Here is a 20,778-nt window from a genome sequence, read left to right as displayed (position 1 = left end):
AAGGCGATAAAAGCGCACGATAAAGGCACGCGATAAAGCACTCGGCGAAAACTAAAGATATAATTATTATCTATATACATATGTATACTTGACTCCGAGATCAAACCTAAGCGAAAATTGCGGCGAACAAATCGGTTCAAATAAATAAAGTGTCCAACTTTCGAACTGTTAACACTTGTTAACGTTATGTGACGTTGATATAAGATACATGTATTGTGAGATGATAGGAAGATATGCAAGAATTATGTTCTGAGAGAAGTACGCGATATGTGAAATATACCACACGTACGACTCCAACTGAATTCGTTTTTGATTAACAGTACCGCGGTGCTTGGAACGGAAGTGACGATTGTTACCTGGAGAGCTAGGACTCGGGACCGGTTCAAGCTACTAGTCAGACAAACTGCCAGAGCAAGAAGACCGGGTTGGGCTTGCACTAGGAGCCTCGGTGCGTCGGTGCATCGTTCGGTGCAGGCAGCCAGACATTCGACGCAACCCAACTCGTCCAGTGCAGCTCTTCTGGTACCCACTCTTGGACCCGTGTGACCGGAAGACGGTGGTGAGCTTTGGGCCAACTGAACACCGCGAAGTGTCTCAAGTAACAAAGTTATCCCATCAGCTGGCGGTGAAGCGAATTCCTGAACGAAGCTGAAACATAATTATTTCTTTCAATCGACGATATAATTCATTCGTAAGCGTGATATTTTATTTGTTAAGTACAAGCAGAATTATTTGAGACGTTAGATACTTTCTTCGTTATTTTAGCGATCTTTGCTAAAGCTAGAATCGTTAGTAAGACATTTTAAATGAAGTTCTATGGTACGGAAAGCGGTACATGTACTACAAAGTGATACATCGTTGATTGCACATCCTAATACATCTATGGTATCGGAGACCGGAAGTAACGGTATGAACACATTTACCTTGAACACACGCATGTGTTCAGTATCTATCGTGTGCAGTTACGTGTATATATGCAATATGGCTTGCGGATATCATGTCACGTTTTCTACAGTGTTGCGGTTCAACTCCACCCTATCAAGTCCTCAGACTACTAGCATATGTTTCTTATAGTCCTAGAATCCTTATTCCAGGAATTGGGAAGACGTTCTTCTCGTGGATTATTTTCTGTTATCTCAATTCTGTCTTTTCGTATGTATGCGTTTCTTCTTCTAATTCTCGTAACTCTAAATATCTCTTCGACACCGTTGCGTGATTCTCGCTCGCGTGATGCGCACTAATCATCGCGGACGTCGCATTATCCAATTTCTATAACGTTAAGCATATAATTAATGAGTTGATAAATAAATCAACATAAATCGGTCAGGTGTTAACGCGGGTATTTATTTAAAAAGATAGAACACAGTGTGTCACTGAGCTGAGTGTCACTGCATCAATCAATCCCGCTACTTGATGCTTTAATGTTGAACCTCGGTATGTTGTGGTGGCTACTGTAACAGCCATTGAACCGTAGGCAAGGTGAAAAAAGGTATAATTACATAATTATGGGACCTTACGATTAAGAGAAAAACCAATCCGGTTTTATAAGCGCGCTATTAAGCAAGTTCCTTCGAGGTTGTCAACGGAACGATTATCAGAGTGACGGCGCAAGAACCCGATAACTATTAATGTAATAAATACGAGGAGGTGGACGAGAAAATATACTTCAATTAAATTACACGCTTTTCAACTTATTCTAACATTATTATTAAACATAAATTCCCAGATACAGGCTGTATGAAAAGGAATCCGTTAATCTCTTAAATAATTATATGACATTTCTTTCTTCGACGTGGTTCCTTCCTTTTCCTTTTTTTTTTTTTTTTAATAAATTTTCGTCGCTTATCGCATGTAAAGGCACGGATGATCGACTTTAGCGTAGCTTCGAGTATCGACCAGTGTCATTATTAGTACTTTATACTCGATTATCGTTCGTCTAGAATTCTTGTTAAGATATCACTTTACCACATATCGGATTCATCGATCGTTCGACCAAGAAGAGGAACAACACGATGGTTTCCCTGTACGACCACATTCAACCGGTAAGTATACGTGTGATGGCCTTAAGGTAGACAGGTGCGAAGCCAAGGAAATAGATATTACGACTGTCAAAGTATGACGTATCCACGAAGAAAGTTCGTTTCGAGACTATATACCGATTGCGTTTCTTCTTTCAGTTGTATGGGATCTTTTCCAGTACGAGTGGGATCTGCTTAATGGACGAGAGCTATCTCTGATCGTGTCACGTTAATTTCCTTAATTATACAGCTGAGACGCGTGTAACATGGTGCACCGGCCATTCCATCAGCTTTATACACCTTGTTGCAGACTACCTCTTCCGAGTCGTGAGAATTTCCTTGCCAAGAACACTTTTGTCACTTTCTACACGGTTCAGTTATTACGCAATCGCGTTATATTTCGCGAGAACTTTGTAAACTGCGGTAAAATTTTCGTTCTTCAAGACATTGGTTAAAAAACGAGGGAATTATCCAGATTTACATAATTAGTGGTATACTAAATTTCGCACGTTCACGGATAACAAGCAAAACAGCTGATTAATCCTTCATAATGTCGATAATATCGCGCGTTCCGTTATTCGTGACTGGCCAAAATACGGGAAGACAAAAAGATAGGTGCGAACGATAAATGGACGACATCGACTCACACCTTTTTTCGACCAACGAGACAGAAATTACGTCAATTACGTATTCGTCACGGTTGCGTATGTCAGTGCAAATTGTCAGAAATTTCTGGTTAAAGTTCAATTCCATTGCCTCACCGAGATAAGTATTTCTGTTGCATAAGCATAATGCGTATGTAACGTCGTTTATAAAGCACGACAATGCTGCATTTTTGCCCTGGAAATGATGTGAAGATTTAAAAAATTCCATACCATTTGATCATTTTACTTGACTCGAAATTGTAAAAAGGAGATCTTGAATTCAACTGGTTCGTAACTTGAAAATTCCCTAATATTAGTAACTGATAGATTATTCAGCAGCTGATGCACGAATAACAGCTTAGAAGATAGTTCGTATACGAATAACAGCTTCGTTATTCACCCACGGAAACATGTTCTTAAAATTCCGTCGCACGCCGCATTCTCTACGAAATAATGAAAACACGTGTTTTCCTTCATCGGAGGACTAACAAAGGTATTTATTCCCGGAGGAATTCCGCGTCCAGAACGTTACCCCGTGTTCCAAATTTTTTCCCGATGATTGGACAAACAGTCGTAAATCATTCTGTAGCTCGCACCTACGGGCTTCTAAAAAAAAAAAACCAGGCTATTCAAGATGAGGAGACGTTCTCGTCTAGACGGTGATTCTATAAACACCGTATATAAGCGCCATGTACGCCGGTTGAATGCATGCAAATGAGTATTAAAACGTTTTCTATGTAACCGCCTATGTATATGCGATCGTCGCCTATTTACCTTAGGGTAAACAAGAGTGAGAAAGAGAGAGTTCTCTCGTCCAACAATAGATGCATTATGTTAGCCGTCGTATTATGCATACCGTGCGGGGATATCGTGGTACGCACGTGTGTAAGTGTACTAGTGTACGTGCGCGAAATACACCGCGGCATTACGATTCTACGGCGCGAACACCGTGGATAGCCTTTGTTGGGCTCGTCTTAAAAATACACCAAGGCCCCCATTTGGATACTGGAGAAAATGAAAGCTCGTGCGTGAACGAGAGTGACGGTAAAAGATACGTAAGAAGCGAAACGTGACCGCAGACCACCCTATGCAACGTTGTTAAACCGATATCAGTATAAATTTCACGATACTTTCCACCGCTGTCCATAAAGTTCGAGACGGATGAAAGACATCGATGATAGTCTTCGATGTTCGTTTCCTTCGTTTAAATTCACGCGAGAATTGCGGTTTATCTTGCAGGTACTCGCAGCTCTACGATTCTAAGAGTGAGCTTTTATTCCGAGATAATGTATTCATAGGCGATCGGAAAGAGTTTCGCGCGAGGTGGAAAAAAGAAAGACTAGCGGGACAAAGAGGAATTCGTTCCAAGGAGAACGACTTCGCTATCGAAAACACGCTTTCCGTGAAGACGTCATGCGAACTTTTGGCCAGCAATGGGTGCATTATATTACATCCCGCATTATGCAGACCACGGTGTACGTAAGAATGCCTTCGGCGGACGCCGCATGAATACCAAGTGTTCCTTATTGCCTGGTGTGTGGGCACACCCTAAAATTTAAGGCAATGGACGACACAAGAGCAAAAGAAAACGAAAGCCACCGTAACTTGGGACGTTTCTCTTTCGCGCGATATTTTTGGCCTGTGCCTACGTTGCGTAATTCACGCTCCGCATCTTCTTTTTACTGTGTCCTTTTTTTTTTTATTATATCGGAAAGGATCGACGAACAAATCGAGGAAGTTAATTTCACTTAGGAAGCTACATCTGCTATCGTTTTTATTGTTACTCGAAAGACAATAACCGATGAAAGATAACGTCTTATATAACGGAGGCTAATTTAGAGAAGCTATACGTCGAGGTACTACATTACGTATATATTTTACGAAAATATGTGCTGACAATATGGATAAACCGCACGAAGGAGGTAAATTACGAAATATGTATGTACATATAATTCCTATTCCTGTAGGCACCTACAGTAGCACCGACGATAAAGGCATCACGTTTCTGTCGTAATAAATTATCGTCTATTAGCATGCATGGTGTTACGTCGTAAATAAAGGGACGAATGGAATATAAAACGTTTAAGAGGATTACGCGTGCATGTTTTAAAAGATAAATATCTCTTGTCACCCAGATATTAACTAAACGCACTGCTGCAATTAAATCGAAGTCACGATTATTGTAAATATAAAAGTTATTTCGCGCGACATAAGTCGCGATTCGTTTCGCCTTCACTGTGTCAAAATACTTACTTCGTCACATCTATGCGAAATTTAATTATTTCATCGATGATTGCTGTTCAAAGAAAAGCGAAATTTGGGTTAAGAAAGTGAATGATTGTTCCTTTGTTGAAATACGAAGAAACGGGATTTGATATCGCGCGAAAAAATAAGACTTCCTTGGTTTCCATTAAGTAGGAAGCAGTTACGCATTCTCTGTTACGTGAAACGGAAGCATCGTGGGGTACCGTGGGTTCGGTGGCCGGTCGAGGCTTCTTCGACGCGGTTGATATTCCCCCACGTGGAAGAAGAAGAAGAAAAACAGGGGGAGAACCAGGCTGGTTTATAAGAAACGTACTGTATAAATTTTACGAACCCTTTTTCTTTTTCTGACGAGATAATTATGTGCTTCTAAGCGAACTGTAATCTCGAACGTTAATACGAGACACCCTTCATTAGGCCTTATCATAAAATGCAAACGCTTCTTTGCATAATCTTTAAATAATGATCTAGGAGTTCGTCCAAGTATCATCGCTTTCTAACATTCTGTAAGAAAAATGTAAAAGGTTGTAGTACTTTATCGATGATCTGTAAGATATTTTTGCAATCGACACTGAGATTCCAAATGAGCAAATTTGAGATGTAAATAAACAAAGCCGGGATGCAAACAAACAATTCAGCGTACAGATATGCATCCCAGAAAATAGAAAAATTAATCTGCAATGCGAATAAAGGAATCCTGGATGTAAGTAAACAAACGTAGATAAATAAATTAAAAATTTAGACAAATCGGTAGGGGGGATTTGTTTATTAATGTGGTAACATTCTGACGAACCGGTTTCGTGAATATTTGGCAGATACGAAATTCAGCGCACAGTATCCTTCATTCTAGTGAAAAGATTCGTTCCGTGAATACAAAGAAGTTCGGTTTTATGAATGGACCAAGGAATCCTTTCAGTGACCGCTATCCGAAAGGCAGGTCCTTTAAACGAGTAATGATTGACGAAAGAAACCGACGACGCGGAATATCAATGAAAACGAAGCCTGATTCGCATAGTAAGAGCCAAGACACGCGAGCCTTTGTAGAATGATGAAGAATTCTCTTTTAAAGTTTCCGATATCAGCGTTTCACAAGAGAAAAAAGACGTCTCGTGCTCAGGGTGCACTGGTTATCTCGAACAATTTGTTTCAAATCGCAAAGCTCTTATTTAATTAGAGCAATGCGAACGTCTAATTAAACGCCCGGTCTCAACAGTTAATAGGTGATAATAACTCGTTATGCCCCGGCAATTCTTTTCTTTCTTTCTCGCTCCGCCGAGTATACGTACACTCTAATAACACGTTTGTTTCATTGACGGCCCGTTTCAAGGCACACGCGAATCCTTAAACCCTGCTGATCCCACAACGATAAAGATAAGAGACCGTTCTCGATGAAAGTACGTTGCGGCAATGGAAAACTTGGCGGATGGAAAGCAAAAATTCCATTCGACTGCTTGCCATTAGTTTCGTACCAATGATTACAAAGTCAATTATTCCGGCATAGCACGGAATAGAATCCTCCGACTTATCTAACCCGTGGATTTGAACAAGAACGTGGAAAAATTCCAACTGTTCGTTAACCCAAATCCAAAGACCGACTATTACCGAGATTACGGATATTCTGTAAATTCTTACATTTTCGATACGGTTATCCCGAGAACCGTGAACATTCTACGAATTTCACGCCGATATTACAAAAACGAAGGTTGTTCCTTCGCTGTAGATGATTCTTAACATCGTGTGTCCGTTTCTTCGCCCCAGATAACACGTACGTTTAGCCTTGTAACGAAGTAGAAAAGAAAGATAACCTGGCCGATAACGTAATCGATCTTGACGGCCAATTATTACGATCGGTTTCAAAATAAATCGATTCCGCCAGCCGAGTCGTCGGCGGGCAACCTGGGATCACGGTAAAAACGTCTGTTAAACGGTCTAATAAGATCCCGACAAATGATACGAAGGTTCGATCTTGGAAATCGAGGATGCGCCTCATCCAGATCGATTTGCGCATTGAGCACGGCAACCCAGCCGCTGTACAGTTATCCGTAATATCGGCATTCGTTTATCCGTGGCCGCTACTTACATTACGGGTTATCTGCTCGCCTCTGCGGTAAGAAGCTTGACCATATTATAAGTCATCCAGCGAATGTGGGACACGCTCGCGTCGTCCATATGGCCGTTGAGGTATGGTACCGTTCGTGTAACATCCGCGATCACGCGTGTCCACGGATCGGTGACAAGACAAACCGGTGAAAATTGTCACACCAAGTTTGATTCGGGAATTCGCGTAACAGGTTGTCGAGCTTGTCGACGAAGTTACCCGCGAGACTCGAGATTTCTCTTTAGACGAGACTAGGAGAAAATGTTGGAATATCTGGTTCGAGATAAAGTCTTCTTTCTTATCTTCAATGAGAAGTCACCGTGTCTTAGGATCGAAGACATAGATCGTACTGGATCAGCACTTGGAAAACCATCCTTTCTCTTCTTACAAGGAGACATTGTCAAAGGTCTAGGTCCGATCTGGATGAAATTTTGTAGGTTTGGGGAAGAGCCAAGAATGGTAGATACGTATATTTTCTTAGCTGTGCTAACTTAAGTTTAAGGGGTGAAAACATCCTCCGAAATTTGAGCCGTTAATACTCTGCAAAGGATATCTCTTCCGTGTCTTACTGCGAAAAGTTTTCAATCTCTTTGGCAGATAACGTAGTACCGAGAACAATCTAACTTATAACATTCGCTCAAACCTCCGCTCAAACCAATACCTAAATCTCTACAAAGCAGATCGAATATTTACAGTCAAACAAGGAAAGAATATTCTTTGTAGGATAGAGAGATACGTTAACTTGGAAAAACTTCGCTAAATTTTTCTATAGTGCATAATATCACAGGATAGTTCGCTGTTTTCCAAAAAAAAAAAAAAAAAAATGTAACACGATAAAACGATCACACGCAGTATGTGGTAACTTTAATTTTAGAACGGCTGCAGGGCAGCGCTCGCAAATTGCCGCAGTCGCGTGGTTAAACGCAAGGAAAAGGAGATTCGATGTTATCCTTCGCGCATCCTTTTTACGAGGGCTCCTGGACGCGTCTGGCATTCTTGCCTCTCTGTCCTTTTACACTCGTCGGGTTGTGATTAGAATCATTCTCATCTATGCACAACGCTTCTTGCCGCGCCGCTTCGAATATCCGTTGGCTGGAAATTGTGCGGCGATGCACACGGTGAAATTGCGCTTAATAAGGGTAAACGAGCACGTCGATCGGACAAGAATTAGTTCGAGAATATTGCCTGGACGATTCCTGCGTTTTCGCCTTTTCCTGCCACGTTTCTCCGCCACCTAAACTATAATACGTCCCTTGGATTATTCGTAATCTCGTTCGATCCAAGTTCAGCGATTAATGGGTGGTCTAGAACATAAACTACGAAGCCGGAAGCCAGTCGAGATTGAATTCTGCCCACGAAAAATAAAGTCGCGAATGAAAAGCTGGCGCTAATGGATTGACCAGTGCTACGCGAGTGTGATCCAATCTCGCTCAATCTGATACGAATCTAGATAAGGAAGAGAACATTGAAATTGTAACACTAGACGAGATATGGTGTACCTATCGCTTTACTGAATCTTCTATCTTGCGAACTGATACAGATCGTGGAAAAATCAGTGGTTTTGTTAAGTCTTCTATTAACTTCGCTCGCCTTCTACTCCATAGAGATGACGGTACTATGGTAGATGTATAGGTAGCTTTTGATTGACTTGTTAATTTAATAATTTGTGAAAGACAGAAATTTATAATAAAAGTACAACAGTTAATAAATTATACACTGTCAGGATGGAACGACGGCTGAATGAAGCAACGACAGCGTTCGCGTGTTTCCTTGCTAGTTGTTCTATGTGAGACTCGCGACGTCGCAGCTTGAGGTCATTTATTACTCCCATTACGTATTAGGAATTTCGACTAGGCAGTGATGTAACGGTACGACGATTGAGAAATAAAATTTCTATGATTTATCTTCGCTATACAACCTTGTTAATAGGCACAGAATTAAATCTAATTAATCTACGTCTTTTAAATTTGTCAATCCACGCTTCTCTAACGACAATAGTAACCAGAGTTGTAACTTCGTTACAATTTATAGATGTTACAACGGCGCATTTTTAAAGATTTCAATGAATTTCCATACAGTACAAGGTTCGTTACCTTTCGTTACGTGTTGTAGCTTCGTTACAATTTATAGATGTTACAACGGCGCATTTTTAAAGATTTCAATGAATTTCGATAAAGTACAAGGTTCGTTACCTTTCGTTACGTGTCTTTTTACCGTCTTTCGCTTTGATTTCTTTGGCAGGAAGTTTAATGCTTCGCCCCGTAATTGCAGCGTTAAACTTTATTTTCGAAGGAAGTAGGACTCGTTGTATTTGCTTTCTGATGGCAATCAAAAACGGCGAAGCTTTGAGACTATCGATGCAGCCAATTACAGACGCGTGTCTAGCGGCTGTGATTACACGCGCTATGAATGAATAGCAACGTACACGCTTCGGGCACTTCGAGACAAACATCGTCGATCTTGCGCCGAGGTATAGCATGAGCCACCGACGTTCATGAACAAATCTTAGCATTTACGTCCGATCTTTAATCACGTTGGCGCCTAACGGGGACGAGACTATCATTTAGCCCTTCGTTGAACGCGATACCAGGAGGAGCTTGATTCGCGTTAATCCTGCTGTGATCACCGTGTTGTCTTAGAAACACGGAGGAAACCCGTTTCTTTGTTGCTCCTATCCGCGGCGAGGTAATATCGCAAAAAGCTACCACATCACAGGAAACCGAGCGAATAACTTTTTCTTTAATGATTTACACAGAGATGAGAAATGACGGATGGATGGTTTTCGCGGCTCGTCCACGCACATGGTTAATTCAATCTTCGGACGAAATGAAATACGGCTATCGAAGGTAGTTAACAGTCGAGACAAACGTAAGAAACGCAAAAAGGAAAATCATCTTTCGCGCGTGCAAATTTCCAGGAAGTAGAGATATTTAATTCATTAGACGCAGATACTTAATTCGTTAACGCAGAAATTACCAAGATGGTCAAAGCGATCAATCTGTAATTTTTCACAGGAATTTTTGAACATTCGAATAAATTTGAGCGAAGTATATAGATAAAACGCAGTTTTTTCTCTTACATTATGTATCTTTATTTTAATCGACTGTAGCGCAATGTTGGTAAAAATCAACACAGTATAAATATTTTATTTAATCGTGACTAATTGCATACAACACAGTTAAGTGTTTAATTCGGATATGAGCGATTCCATGAAAGTGCGTGATCGAGGTTTATTTTGCTTTTTAAGGAGAAAAGTTTAACGACCGTCGACTAATCGGCAGCCAAATCGGGAAGGAATTTTTACGAGTTTCGGGGAAGGGGGACTCAGCCACATCGAAACGCTTCTCTTAAAAATACGTATAAAAAGTAACTGTAAATCCGGCCCCGTTCGAGCCGTCCTTCCTGTTCAATTAGTATCAAGTATTTTCGTGGTGTTCTTGTCGTTAGTTCCAGCGAGAGAGCGTAAATCCAGCCGTACGAACGTTTATTCTAATTGTTCACGGACAATCAAGCGCACGTGCTTCCGGGTGTCATGTCGTGCGCCATCGTTCGAAAGTGAAGTTTTTCGCGCCTGCACTCGACTCGCAACAACGATTCCCAAATGAATCTCTTCGACGAGCTATCGTGTCAGGAAAAAGTTCCGTGAGCTTAATAACTATGCCTGATAATTAACAACGTTGTTATTAATTGTAAACGTCCTGGCATTTTCACGAGAGCACGAAAGCAACTTTCAGATACGCAAAGTAGAATAACTGTTTAAATTTCGCTCAATTTGCAATTATAATTAGGCGTCTGATTAATTTAGGAAGTCGGCGAAGATTTAGTAACTGTTATGGAATTCCAAGAAACTGTAGAACTGTACAGTTGTGTTGGAATTTTTCAAGAAAAGGAGGTTGATCGTCGTGGCAGAATGTTGAACTTTTACTAAAATACTCCTCTCCTTCCCTCCGTGTCAATTCTAAATATTTTGCAGCCTTTGATTTAGTGTTATTCATTGAAGCATATGAACCCATAGAACATCGAGCAGATCATGTACATAACTAAAGTTCACATGATAGAAGTTGATTGATTCTCTGCCCATATGTATGATTTTTCGTTGATACAATAAGAGTTCAGATAAATGAAGTTTATATAAACAAAATTCTACTTCAATTAGAACATAGTTGAAGCTTCATTGCAACAAGTATAGTTCAAATAGTATCTCTGTATACGTAGATAACATAGTGGAAGAAAGTGGGGAAAGAATTGTTCGTTAATAAACAATTAAGTCGAGCAGGTAATATATGTCTACCAACCTTGGAAACGCTAGCCTCAGGTCAGCTCTGAGCTTGTTCAGAAGCTCGCTGACCGACGTGAATTGTCTCAAGGTCATCTCGCCGCTTCCGGAAGCGTAACCGGAACTCGAACTGGTTGTCGACGGCAGGGTACCATGCGAGTCTTGAACGCTTCCTAATGGACGCCTTCCCCATCGTCTGAGGGCGATCGCGTAGTCCTCGGCGTTGTACGTAGGTGGTCTTAATCGCTCCTGCAAAGAAAATCGCAAGGCTTTAGACATAATTGCTCGTCCGTCTGGCTCTGTATCGAGGCGAAAGCCAGCATAATTGAACAAAGACAGTAGCCTCGAGTCCGCTTTATCCTTTTACGAGCTCGCCGTGTTTTATTTCATCGAGCGTCGTACAAACATTCGCCGTAATTAAACGCCGGTGATTGAACTACCATCGCTTTCGCAATAACGTAGTAACGAAGTAACGATAAACGTTTCCAAGCAGAAAATACGAGCGCGGAAGATCGAATATCGAATAATGTTTCTATTTGTACGGAGAGGGAATCGAGGAATCGTGGAAATTATAGCCGCCACGAATGAAATATTCATGCGAGGGAGTGGAAGCCGGGTTGAAGTTAATTTCACAGCGCTTCAAACCATAAATCGATAAGATTATAGTGATTATCGCCTCGTGGCCCATAGGTTACGCAGCCGTGGGGACCGATCCCTCGTTGAAATGCGGGATCGATCGTGGAAATTAATTTACCGCCTCTGACTCACGGAGTCACCACAAGTGCCTACAGCCGCTTCTAAATTACGCCTCTAAGATAATTAAAACCCGTATTCCCTTCCTAAGTTGCTTCATCGCACGCCTTCGGACGTATTTCGGTCCAGTAGCACAGAATCGAGAACTCAGGTACGATTCATCGACCGATTTGCTTCGAAGGTCGACCCAGCCGCTTCCTAAACGACGATCTAGGGATACGAATACTATTTAACACCGAACAAAACCGCTTGCTCGATTGTGGTTTTCTACGCGCGGTTAATTGGCCGGTTTTAAACATGAAACCGAGTTTCTATCTCGTGGTTAGCCGCCGTTTACCCGCGAAAAATGAAGCAGAACCGCATCCTAACGATCCAACGACCCTCTTTCCGCGGAAGATTTCGAGCTGCACCTGGAATACAGAATTTATTTAGACGTAATAGACGATGTTCCAGGTCGTCGACGGTCGCGATCAATCATACGCTCGTTCGTTACTGAAATCGACGGAGGACGCCGATGGACCATCATCGTTTGATGAATACGGGGCTCGCTGGTAACGATGTATCCTTTGAAAAACGATAAAGTAATTAGAGTTCCTTTCCGGGATGCGCGATGCCGCGCGGACATGCACGTAAATCGTCTAACGACGATCATGATTGAGTAGAGGTGTGCATAGATCAATCATGGCTCATGTTTTTTTCGTCCGGATGAACACGAAACGGGATCTCACGAGAAGGAGATCGTTAGGGTAGGAAAGGGTTTACTCGTAAGCGTAGCAATTATGCGAGTAATTAGATATCTCGACGAAAAAGAGCGGTAGGTTACTCTGAATACTTGATGGCCTTAGAAGGATTCATGCGAAACAAAACAAACTCACGTACGTAACCTACATACCTGCACGAGGACGTCACGCTTTCCTGATTCACGTAAGTGCTCGATGAGTACTCGCTTGTCAATGCGTTCGTGTCGTTTACTCGGTAGTAATCCACTATTTCGAGGAGAAGGAGAGAAATTCGTCGCTCGTAGAGAATGGAGAACGGCAAAGTTCGTGAACAGAGAATCTCCTTTATACTTGATCCAATTTCAAACTGGCGCGTATGCACCGCGTTTTTCTCAATTAGAGTGAAGACTTCGAACGTTGGTAAAAGTCGCGACTTTCACGAACATTCGAGTACAGTTTCCAATGGGTGTCTAGGCGAGGAACGCTCGACTCGTCTCGTTAATCATCCTATTGTGATGACGTAAATCTCTCATTAGCGGCACCACGTTATTTCTTTTTTTGCAATATTAAGAAAAGAGAGACAACGAGGTCTCTCGATAATTAAGGTCAGGAGTCAGTCGTAACACGAATGGAACACGTCTCGGGAATAAGATACTTTTTTACGCAACCTTCCCTCTCTTCGCCGTAGATTTCTTGAAAGATGAAAAAAAGTCGCATCGCCTTGGATTATCTTCGTTAATCACGTGCCACGCATTTGTACCGGGCACAAAAATAAGGATTTAACTTGAGTGTAAATATGTGCACCTCGAAGGGGTTAACGCGATGCACCGTGGCCTCTCCTCGATATTAATCATATTATCCGTGACTTATTACCTCCCTCGCAGTTTCACGACGCGTATAAATGCCGGCGGAGCCATTACGAACTGCAGAATTCAATGCATCCGAGGTTGGCGCATGTTAATGCATGCCTGGGTATTAAAAGCGTGGCTCGGCTAAGTATAAAGTGAATGATCGGCCCGACGATTCGGAGGCGAGCGCTAATAATCAAACGGTTGACAGGACGACAGCTTGACAAAACCGCGTTTTATAAACGAGCAGGCTGGATGGTATGCGATGCCCGCCATTCATCAGCGAAACTACGCGAACGTTTATATTTATGAAACTGTTCGCCTAGTAGATTGTTCCATTTATTTTGAACGGAAATCGCATTCGCATTATAAATCAGCATTCCATGTTTCAAGAGATGCAAACGGGAGAGATACAAATTCGAAGAAGGAAATACTTTTGAACATCAACGCAAGAGGATCTATTGGAAACAAAATTAAATCCGATTAAGTTCAGTAATCTTTCTTTCTCGTCGATTTCCCCGATCGTACATCTTCTCCCTTTAGTTGATCCATAATTGTAGCGAAAAATAGTGTACAGGAACCTCAATGTATGCATAATATAGCTATTTGCACTTACTGGTTACGACAAATAGATTGGAAGTGCACGGATTATGATAGAAAACAAGCTGTTTCCACGGGCTTAACGACTCATAATTTCCTTCCTTTAACACATTTCTGGGTCGTTTATCGAACGCCAGTTCTCACGGCGTCGTAAACACAAAACGACCGACAAGCGAAATATACGCCTACCTACTTATAGGTACTGTATTTACTGACCGAACGTTGAACGATAAATCGATAACGTTAATCAAAAGCATCCTGTTCATATTCTAATATGCGTCGTATCATCGTCCAGGTTAAACGATTAGATCTTCGTCTTCGTCAGGCTAATCCTTTCGATTCAAGACACACTGACATACCTTTTCCGGTTGTGGGCCCCACGGCTTTACCACCAGCAACTCCTCCTCCGCGTTCGGAGCCATGTCCGTCTCGCTGAAACACATAAAAAGAACGAATTTTATTTTTAGACCTATGTCAAGATAGATATCTTCGTTTTTAAGTCTATCCCGAGACAGGCAGATCTTGGTACGAGCAACACGAGGAAGGGATTAATGATCTTTAAGATGGTTTGAATTGCTCATTTTAATCGTTTGCCTTCCATACGAAATAAAGTGTTTGGAATTATTAAAAATTGGTATCCGAAATAATTTGGAAATTAGAAGGAGATTAAATTTGCATTGAAATAAAATCTTCGATGCAAGAGATATAATTCCTTATACTGGAACAATTAGTCATTTACCGAGTACATTAAATTATATGGATCGAATCACAGATTCGAGAGAGTGAAACTTCGATCAAATAAAAATCTGCGAAGCGTGAAATACAAAACCAGTTTGTTACAATCGCTTTTGTTCCTTTCCTTCTTCATTCGATTCGTTGCACATTTTCTTAACAATATTCCAGTGCAACCCTGAAAGAGATAAGCTATCCTTTTCGTCAACGTTACGGTTAATTGGCAATTGATATTCTGTATCAGGTGTGCCATGCGTTATATGGAACGACTCGAGAGAATCTTATTTGCGGAATTCTTAAACGGTACCTCGCTCATTCGTTCCGCCGCGACGGAGACGAAGGCATGCAGAGGCTTCGTCGTTTCAATCACACTCGTATCGCGTCCGGCCTAAACTTCAGTTCCGCTAGATCATGCCGGATTACACGGTTCACGGCTGCCGCCGATGCAATTTATTATAGGAAGTCGTCCCGGCCATTACGAGGAATTCTTATCTATCCCGGTCCGATCCATCCGTCCTGAACGAGCAACTCGCTTAAGCAGTGCCAATTAGCCTAACGAATTTACAATAACAATTATTGTTAATTAATGGCTTTCGCACCTCATTAAGGGTTCACGAGCTGATTAGACTTGCATTAAATCGTACACGACGTTGCCATGGAATAATCATGTTGTTCCGGAGGGTAGCTTGCGAATTAGCCTAATACACTGTCACGCGTCCCTTGAGTTTGCTAATCAACCTTCTATGTTGGTAGCTTTAACCATTCAATATTCATCTAACCTGTGTTTGTTAAGTAGCAAGGCTCCTTTTCACGGAAATATTCAGATGGAACTCGTAGATTACAAGATCATAATGAAATTTTTAATTGATAAATTAACCATTTTCTGAGATATGCAAGAATCTCCTGGGTTCTATCCTCTGATCAAATATTACTAAGATCGTACTGTATGGAGAATATCTCAAACATACGAATCACACGTTCTGCATTTAGTACAACTGTTACGTAAAATTTAGATTCGTACTACGTATAATTGGGAATTTGACACTGGAACAGCACAAGTACTATCTTTGCTCTTTGTAATGTAACGCAATGTGATTTTGTTCGTAGATGTAAAACTTTCGTTCAATACGCGTGTTTATCTGTGACACTGTGTCGAATCCATCAGATATAAGCGGTCAGACGCGTGTCTCCTTCGAGGACCGGTGTCACAGCTCCGTACGGTACTTACTTAGGGATAATCTCTATATAAGTATGAAAAATAAATGTCCCACCGGTTACTGTCTCTATATACTGTAATATCATATCAACCGAATCTCTTCGATTCGTCGTCACATCGCTGCGCGACAGTGTTGCAGCGTACGAGCGAATAATCATCGATAATGGGCCCTCGTGTCGACAGGTGAACGGTAAAAATCGAACGACCAAAATATGCCTCTTTGTCAGTCACCACGGACGTTACTTGTTGCGCTCAAGCAGTACGAACATACTAATTTCAACGTAAACGTCTCTCTTTCGACACGATGAAGCAACAAACCTTGGACACCCTAGAATTTTCTCCGAAAATAAACTCGTCGGAGCTATTGATCGCGGGCTGGTTAATCGTCAGTGGTTGAAATTTAATAGATTGAAGTATTTATGGTCGGGCCCAGAGTGGCGATAACATCTAACACGCGCAGCCTGTTATTCAGATAATCTTTTACCTGGACGAAAGCGTGGATCGTCGTTTCACGGTCGGGTGCGACGTAATGCAACGCGATTCCGCTTGGAAAAGGTGCGCGATACAGGGACACAGACCGCGCGGATGCTTCGTTTTGTGGGTTAGCCACGATAATAATAGGAGTCACGATCTTCTGTGTATTTGTATGTGTGTGTGGCACGATCACGAAGCGGTGTACGATCGTGTATCGAGTGATCGAAAGCGGGCCGGTTGCTACTCCTTCTTCATCATGCTGGATCAAAAATATCCTAGTGATGTTAGTCGAGAGATCGTCCTGACCTTATGGGTTGCCTGAAATCGTGCCGATTCAGGTAATTTCATCCATAAGTATGGCTATCAATGATAATGACTTGGAAGTATTATAATACTTATAATCGGGCCGGTTGAAATTGGTTTTCAGTGGTTGGATCATCGGTGCGAACGTTTGTCGCGTTTCTGAAATTGTTAAACGCTTTCTTACCAGCTTCAGCGTGTGTCAGACGCACGACTTTGCTGTCAAATGCATTGTCTGAATATATTACATATTGTAGGTGTATTGATTATGCCCGTATTCGTCGTGGTTCTGCATCGAGTGAAAAGTTGATCTTCATAATAAAAATTTATAACATTATGTTTACGACTATTTTAGAGAGATGCTTCGGATGAAGATTAGATCATTGAATTAGTTACATATATATATTTGTTTTTCGAGATCGAAACCATTCTTGTGCAATAAGTAATAAAACGTGTTCTTTAACGATAGCAGCGTTGTGTGCTTAAAACTCTTTAAACTCGCAGTTTCTTCGTCCCTTTCCTTAGCCAGGTTTATCGCGCCGCTATATAGAGCATCTTAAGAGAATTAACAATCTCTGGTTTAATATTTTAATGCGCGATAATTATCGCGAAACACCAATTAAATCGCACGACGCTTAATTGAATCCTGCGCTCGCGCCATATTCGCCGACCTGTCGTTGTACACGTGTTAACGTAATAACCGCGTAACTATAATTGTGAACAGGAGGATATCCAGGGTATATCAGCGGAAAATACGAGTTCACCAAACTTGGAAGTGGTTAGGATATGCGATTCTACGATTGCTTTCATTATCAACAGTTTATGGTGCGGTCCTCGATTCCTGTTACGTGTTAAACAGGATTAATTTATTTCTCGAATTAATTGACAGGGAGTAAAATACCGAGATTTACCTTCACAATCGGCCGAGGATAATTTCAGATTCCGTACCGTCAATCGATCAGAAGAAAACTCCGTAGACGATGAACCTGTCTAAATCAAATTAATCGCGCGGCAGTCTTTATTACTTTCATTAAATAACATTCAGCCGTTCCTTTTACGATCCGAATACCAAAGATCGACAACCTTCCTGCTCTAATTTCTGTTCGCTTATAAAGTTATTTTCTCCTGGTAAACCAAAGAAGAATTCGTGCGTTGAAAAGCCAATTTCACTGTAGTCGCAATAATTCGAAAGATTAGGTGAAACGACCTAATCTTTACTTTAGCGTGTCTTTCACTCTCAACGAATGATCAAAGGAACATCAAAGTCATACGAAGATGCAGCTTCGAGATCTAATAAAAATTCCTGCAAGTTACAAGTGCCGTCCTGGCGAATCGCAGATTTGATTTCCAGAGGCTGTGCAGCGTCAGCAGCAAGTGCTGTCAACGAATCGCGGCGGATCCAATCCGGCCGTGCTCATCACCATTAATCTTGAAAAACGTTGTTTCACCGGGGCTCCGTACGGTCACGGGCGATTCTTCGCGTGTCAAAGGGGGCCGCCTCGCGGAAACGTCAGCCCCGTGCATACGGAACGCGCGGTTGCGAACGCGTGCTCGTCAGCTCGGCGATCTTGAGCGGTGGTGTACGAGCATAACGTAGTAGCCGAGGTAGCTACGGAGTAGATAGATACTTACTCGAGGAGGACAGCCGAGGCATTGACCCGCGCGCGAGCGGTTAGACACGCATACGCACGCACTTTTGCACGCTTCTCGCTTGCGCGAGCCAGCTTCTCTGTGCGCTTGCTACGCAGTCACGGTGTCCTTTAAGGAATTCCAGCTTTCCGCCGGGTATTCCCCGGCGCGGCGACGTAAGAAAATTGGAGAAAGTAGCGAATCATGGCGACACGAAATTGCGAGACGATTCGCCATGGTGCACACAGAGAGGTTCAATGGCACGTAGCTCGAACAGGGCCAAGTTCACCGGTGATATCAACCGATTCTACTTTAGCGAGCCAGCGGTGTGTCCCTGATGAGGCGAACGTGTTTCTGGAACGCAGGCTTGGAAATCGGGTCGGCGACGTGCAACAGTTGCAACAATCGAATCATCGCCGATGTGCGAGTGTTTCTTTCGCGCGTAACAGTAAAACACGATTGATTTAACCGATGATGCAGCCTGATTTATAATGACCCTTCGTTAGAGAGACTCTGCACTTTGTCAGACTTTTTCCTCTCGTTTCAGCAACGTCGATAAAATAAACTGTCCGGGGAAGGAAACGTTCCTGGTAATTGTCCGACCGCTTAAAATGTCGCCGTGGTGCAATTTGCACCGCAGCGTTCCTTCCAGCAGGCATTCCTAGCATTTTAATTCCTCGAAAATTGCGAACACCGACTGGATCGGCCCGTTATTGCGAAGACTCGTCGGCCACAGCGCCATGGCTGGCTCGCCGTGTACACGAGAGGATGATGGTCGCGTGCACCATGCGAGAGCGCACGTTCCGCCCGTGAATAGGTAATGCAATTCTCGAGGAGGCGCCATGACTCGTTCGAGTCGGTGTCCTCGTTGGCTTTTGCCGTGGATCTGCACCGCGAAAAATCCACCGATCGTCGATCCAGCGTCGTTGATCTTCGAGCAGGCCATTAGCGGGATATGCGAGAACATGGAATTTCTTCCTTCCCTACGTAAAGTTCTGTCTTTATGATGGTATACGTTTCTTTTCGGATCGATTGTACTCCGATCATCCAGATAAAACACTCAATCTGATACGTTCTCGATTATGCCTCTCTTCGTTTCTTGTCTCTCCTTTTTCTAGGAATTCTACACCCTTGATTTGCCGAGTTCTTTCATTTTCTCTCACTTAGTAGTTCCACTACTTGAACAATATTCTAGTCACATATCGGCATCAATGTTAGTACTCAATTCTATTCTCTAATTAAATACTCGAATCATCGTGAAATTTTTCTCCGTTCCCTAAATATAAAAAGAGCAAAGTTTCTTACGAGCACAAAGATCAGAATTAGAACATTCGACAGAATTTACTCAATTCACCATCTTTCTTCATTCCAAAAAGCTCCTCTGTTCTACTTGAAATAAAAATTCCTGTCGACTACAATTTAAAAAAGTAATAACTCCGTCTATATTCTTTGGAGACAGAAAGCTGCTCGATTCTACTTTAAACGAGTTCCTGGAAATCACGATCCGGGAATGTAATAATTCCATCTATATTCTTTCAATGTTTACGCGTGGGTAATTGATTTGTTTTATCAGTCAATATTTCTCTGGAGAGAAATAAGATAAAGGAGTGGTCCGTACAAGAAGTAGTTCTCCCTCGCAATTACTTGGCGAAATGAAATCCATTCGGCGCACGGTGTTTCCTCGGGCTATTACGACGAAGGTCGCACGAACTGGGGAAGTACAGTTGAATCCATAGAGCCGAGCACATTGTAAGCATCACGGTACTCGTAATGCTTCCCGTCGGCTGTTTGCTCGAGGTATCGGTTATCTCGGGCCAGGAAGGATGAAGAGAGAGAATGCTGGAGGAGGCCGCGCGCGATCGGCAAAAGAGGCGCCACGACTCGATGCGGTTACCTTTATCCGCTTCGAATCCTCCGGAAAAATCACGTCGATCGAGACTTCGGATCGTTGATCTTGACGACCATTAGCGGACTACACGAGAGAGTCCAGAGAAATTTTTTCCGTATGGCACCACGATTCTCCTCTAGACGGTGGAATGCTAACCGACGCCCGGAAGTATAGTCGATCTTCCATAGCTGATCTTCCAGCGACCGAGAAAGAAGTCAATTCGCATTCCCGACGAATTCCCTGTTGGAAAAACATTGTTGGATATTTTCAAAGGTGCTCTGCAAGTTTGTCTAACGTAAAACAGACCACGTATAAGTATAC

The 20,778-nt window shown here is 42.3% G+C and overlaps 1 protein-coding gene across 5 annotated transcripts in view; it reads right to left on the bottom strand.

The window, feature by feature from the left end:
* LOC117208010 overlaps nt 1-20,778 on the bottom strand; it is a 48,231-nt gene that overhangs the window by 4,244 nt on the left and 23,209 nt on the right. For 2 of the 5 annotated variants that reach the window (XM_033448805.1, XM_033448813.1), the window contains exons 2-4: nt 14,578-14,650; nt 11,318-11,547; nt 357-648 (exon numbers count right to left, since the gene is read on the bottom strand). In XM_033448805.1, coding sequence (XP_033304696.1) covers nt 357-648; nt 11,318-11,547; nt 14,578-14,650 — 595 coding nt within the window. Of the gene's footprint in view, nt 1-356; nt 649-1,965; nt 2,633-11,317; nt 11,548-14,577; nt 14,651-15,257; nt 15,503-15,549; nt 15,676-20,778 lie in introns of those variants that run through there. The other 3 variants (XM_033448831.1, XM_033448821.1, XM_033448843.1) reach the window with 3 other exon arrangements.

Source organism: Bombus bifarius, unplaced genomic scaffold (assembly GCF_011952205.1).
Source record: "Bombus bifarius isolate JDL3187 unplaced genomic scaffold, Bbif_JDL3187 scf7180000007966, whole genome shotgun sequence".
Classification (NCBI taxonomy): domain Eukaryota; kingdom Metazoa; phylum Arthropoda; class Insecta; order Hymenoptera; family Apidae; genus Bombus; species Bombus bifarius.
Note: the sequence above shows the minus strand (reverse complement) of the source record. Positions and strands in the feature narration are given on the sequence as shown.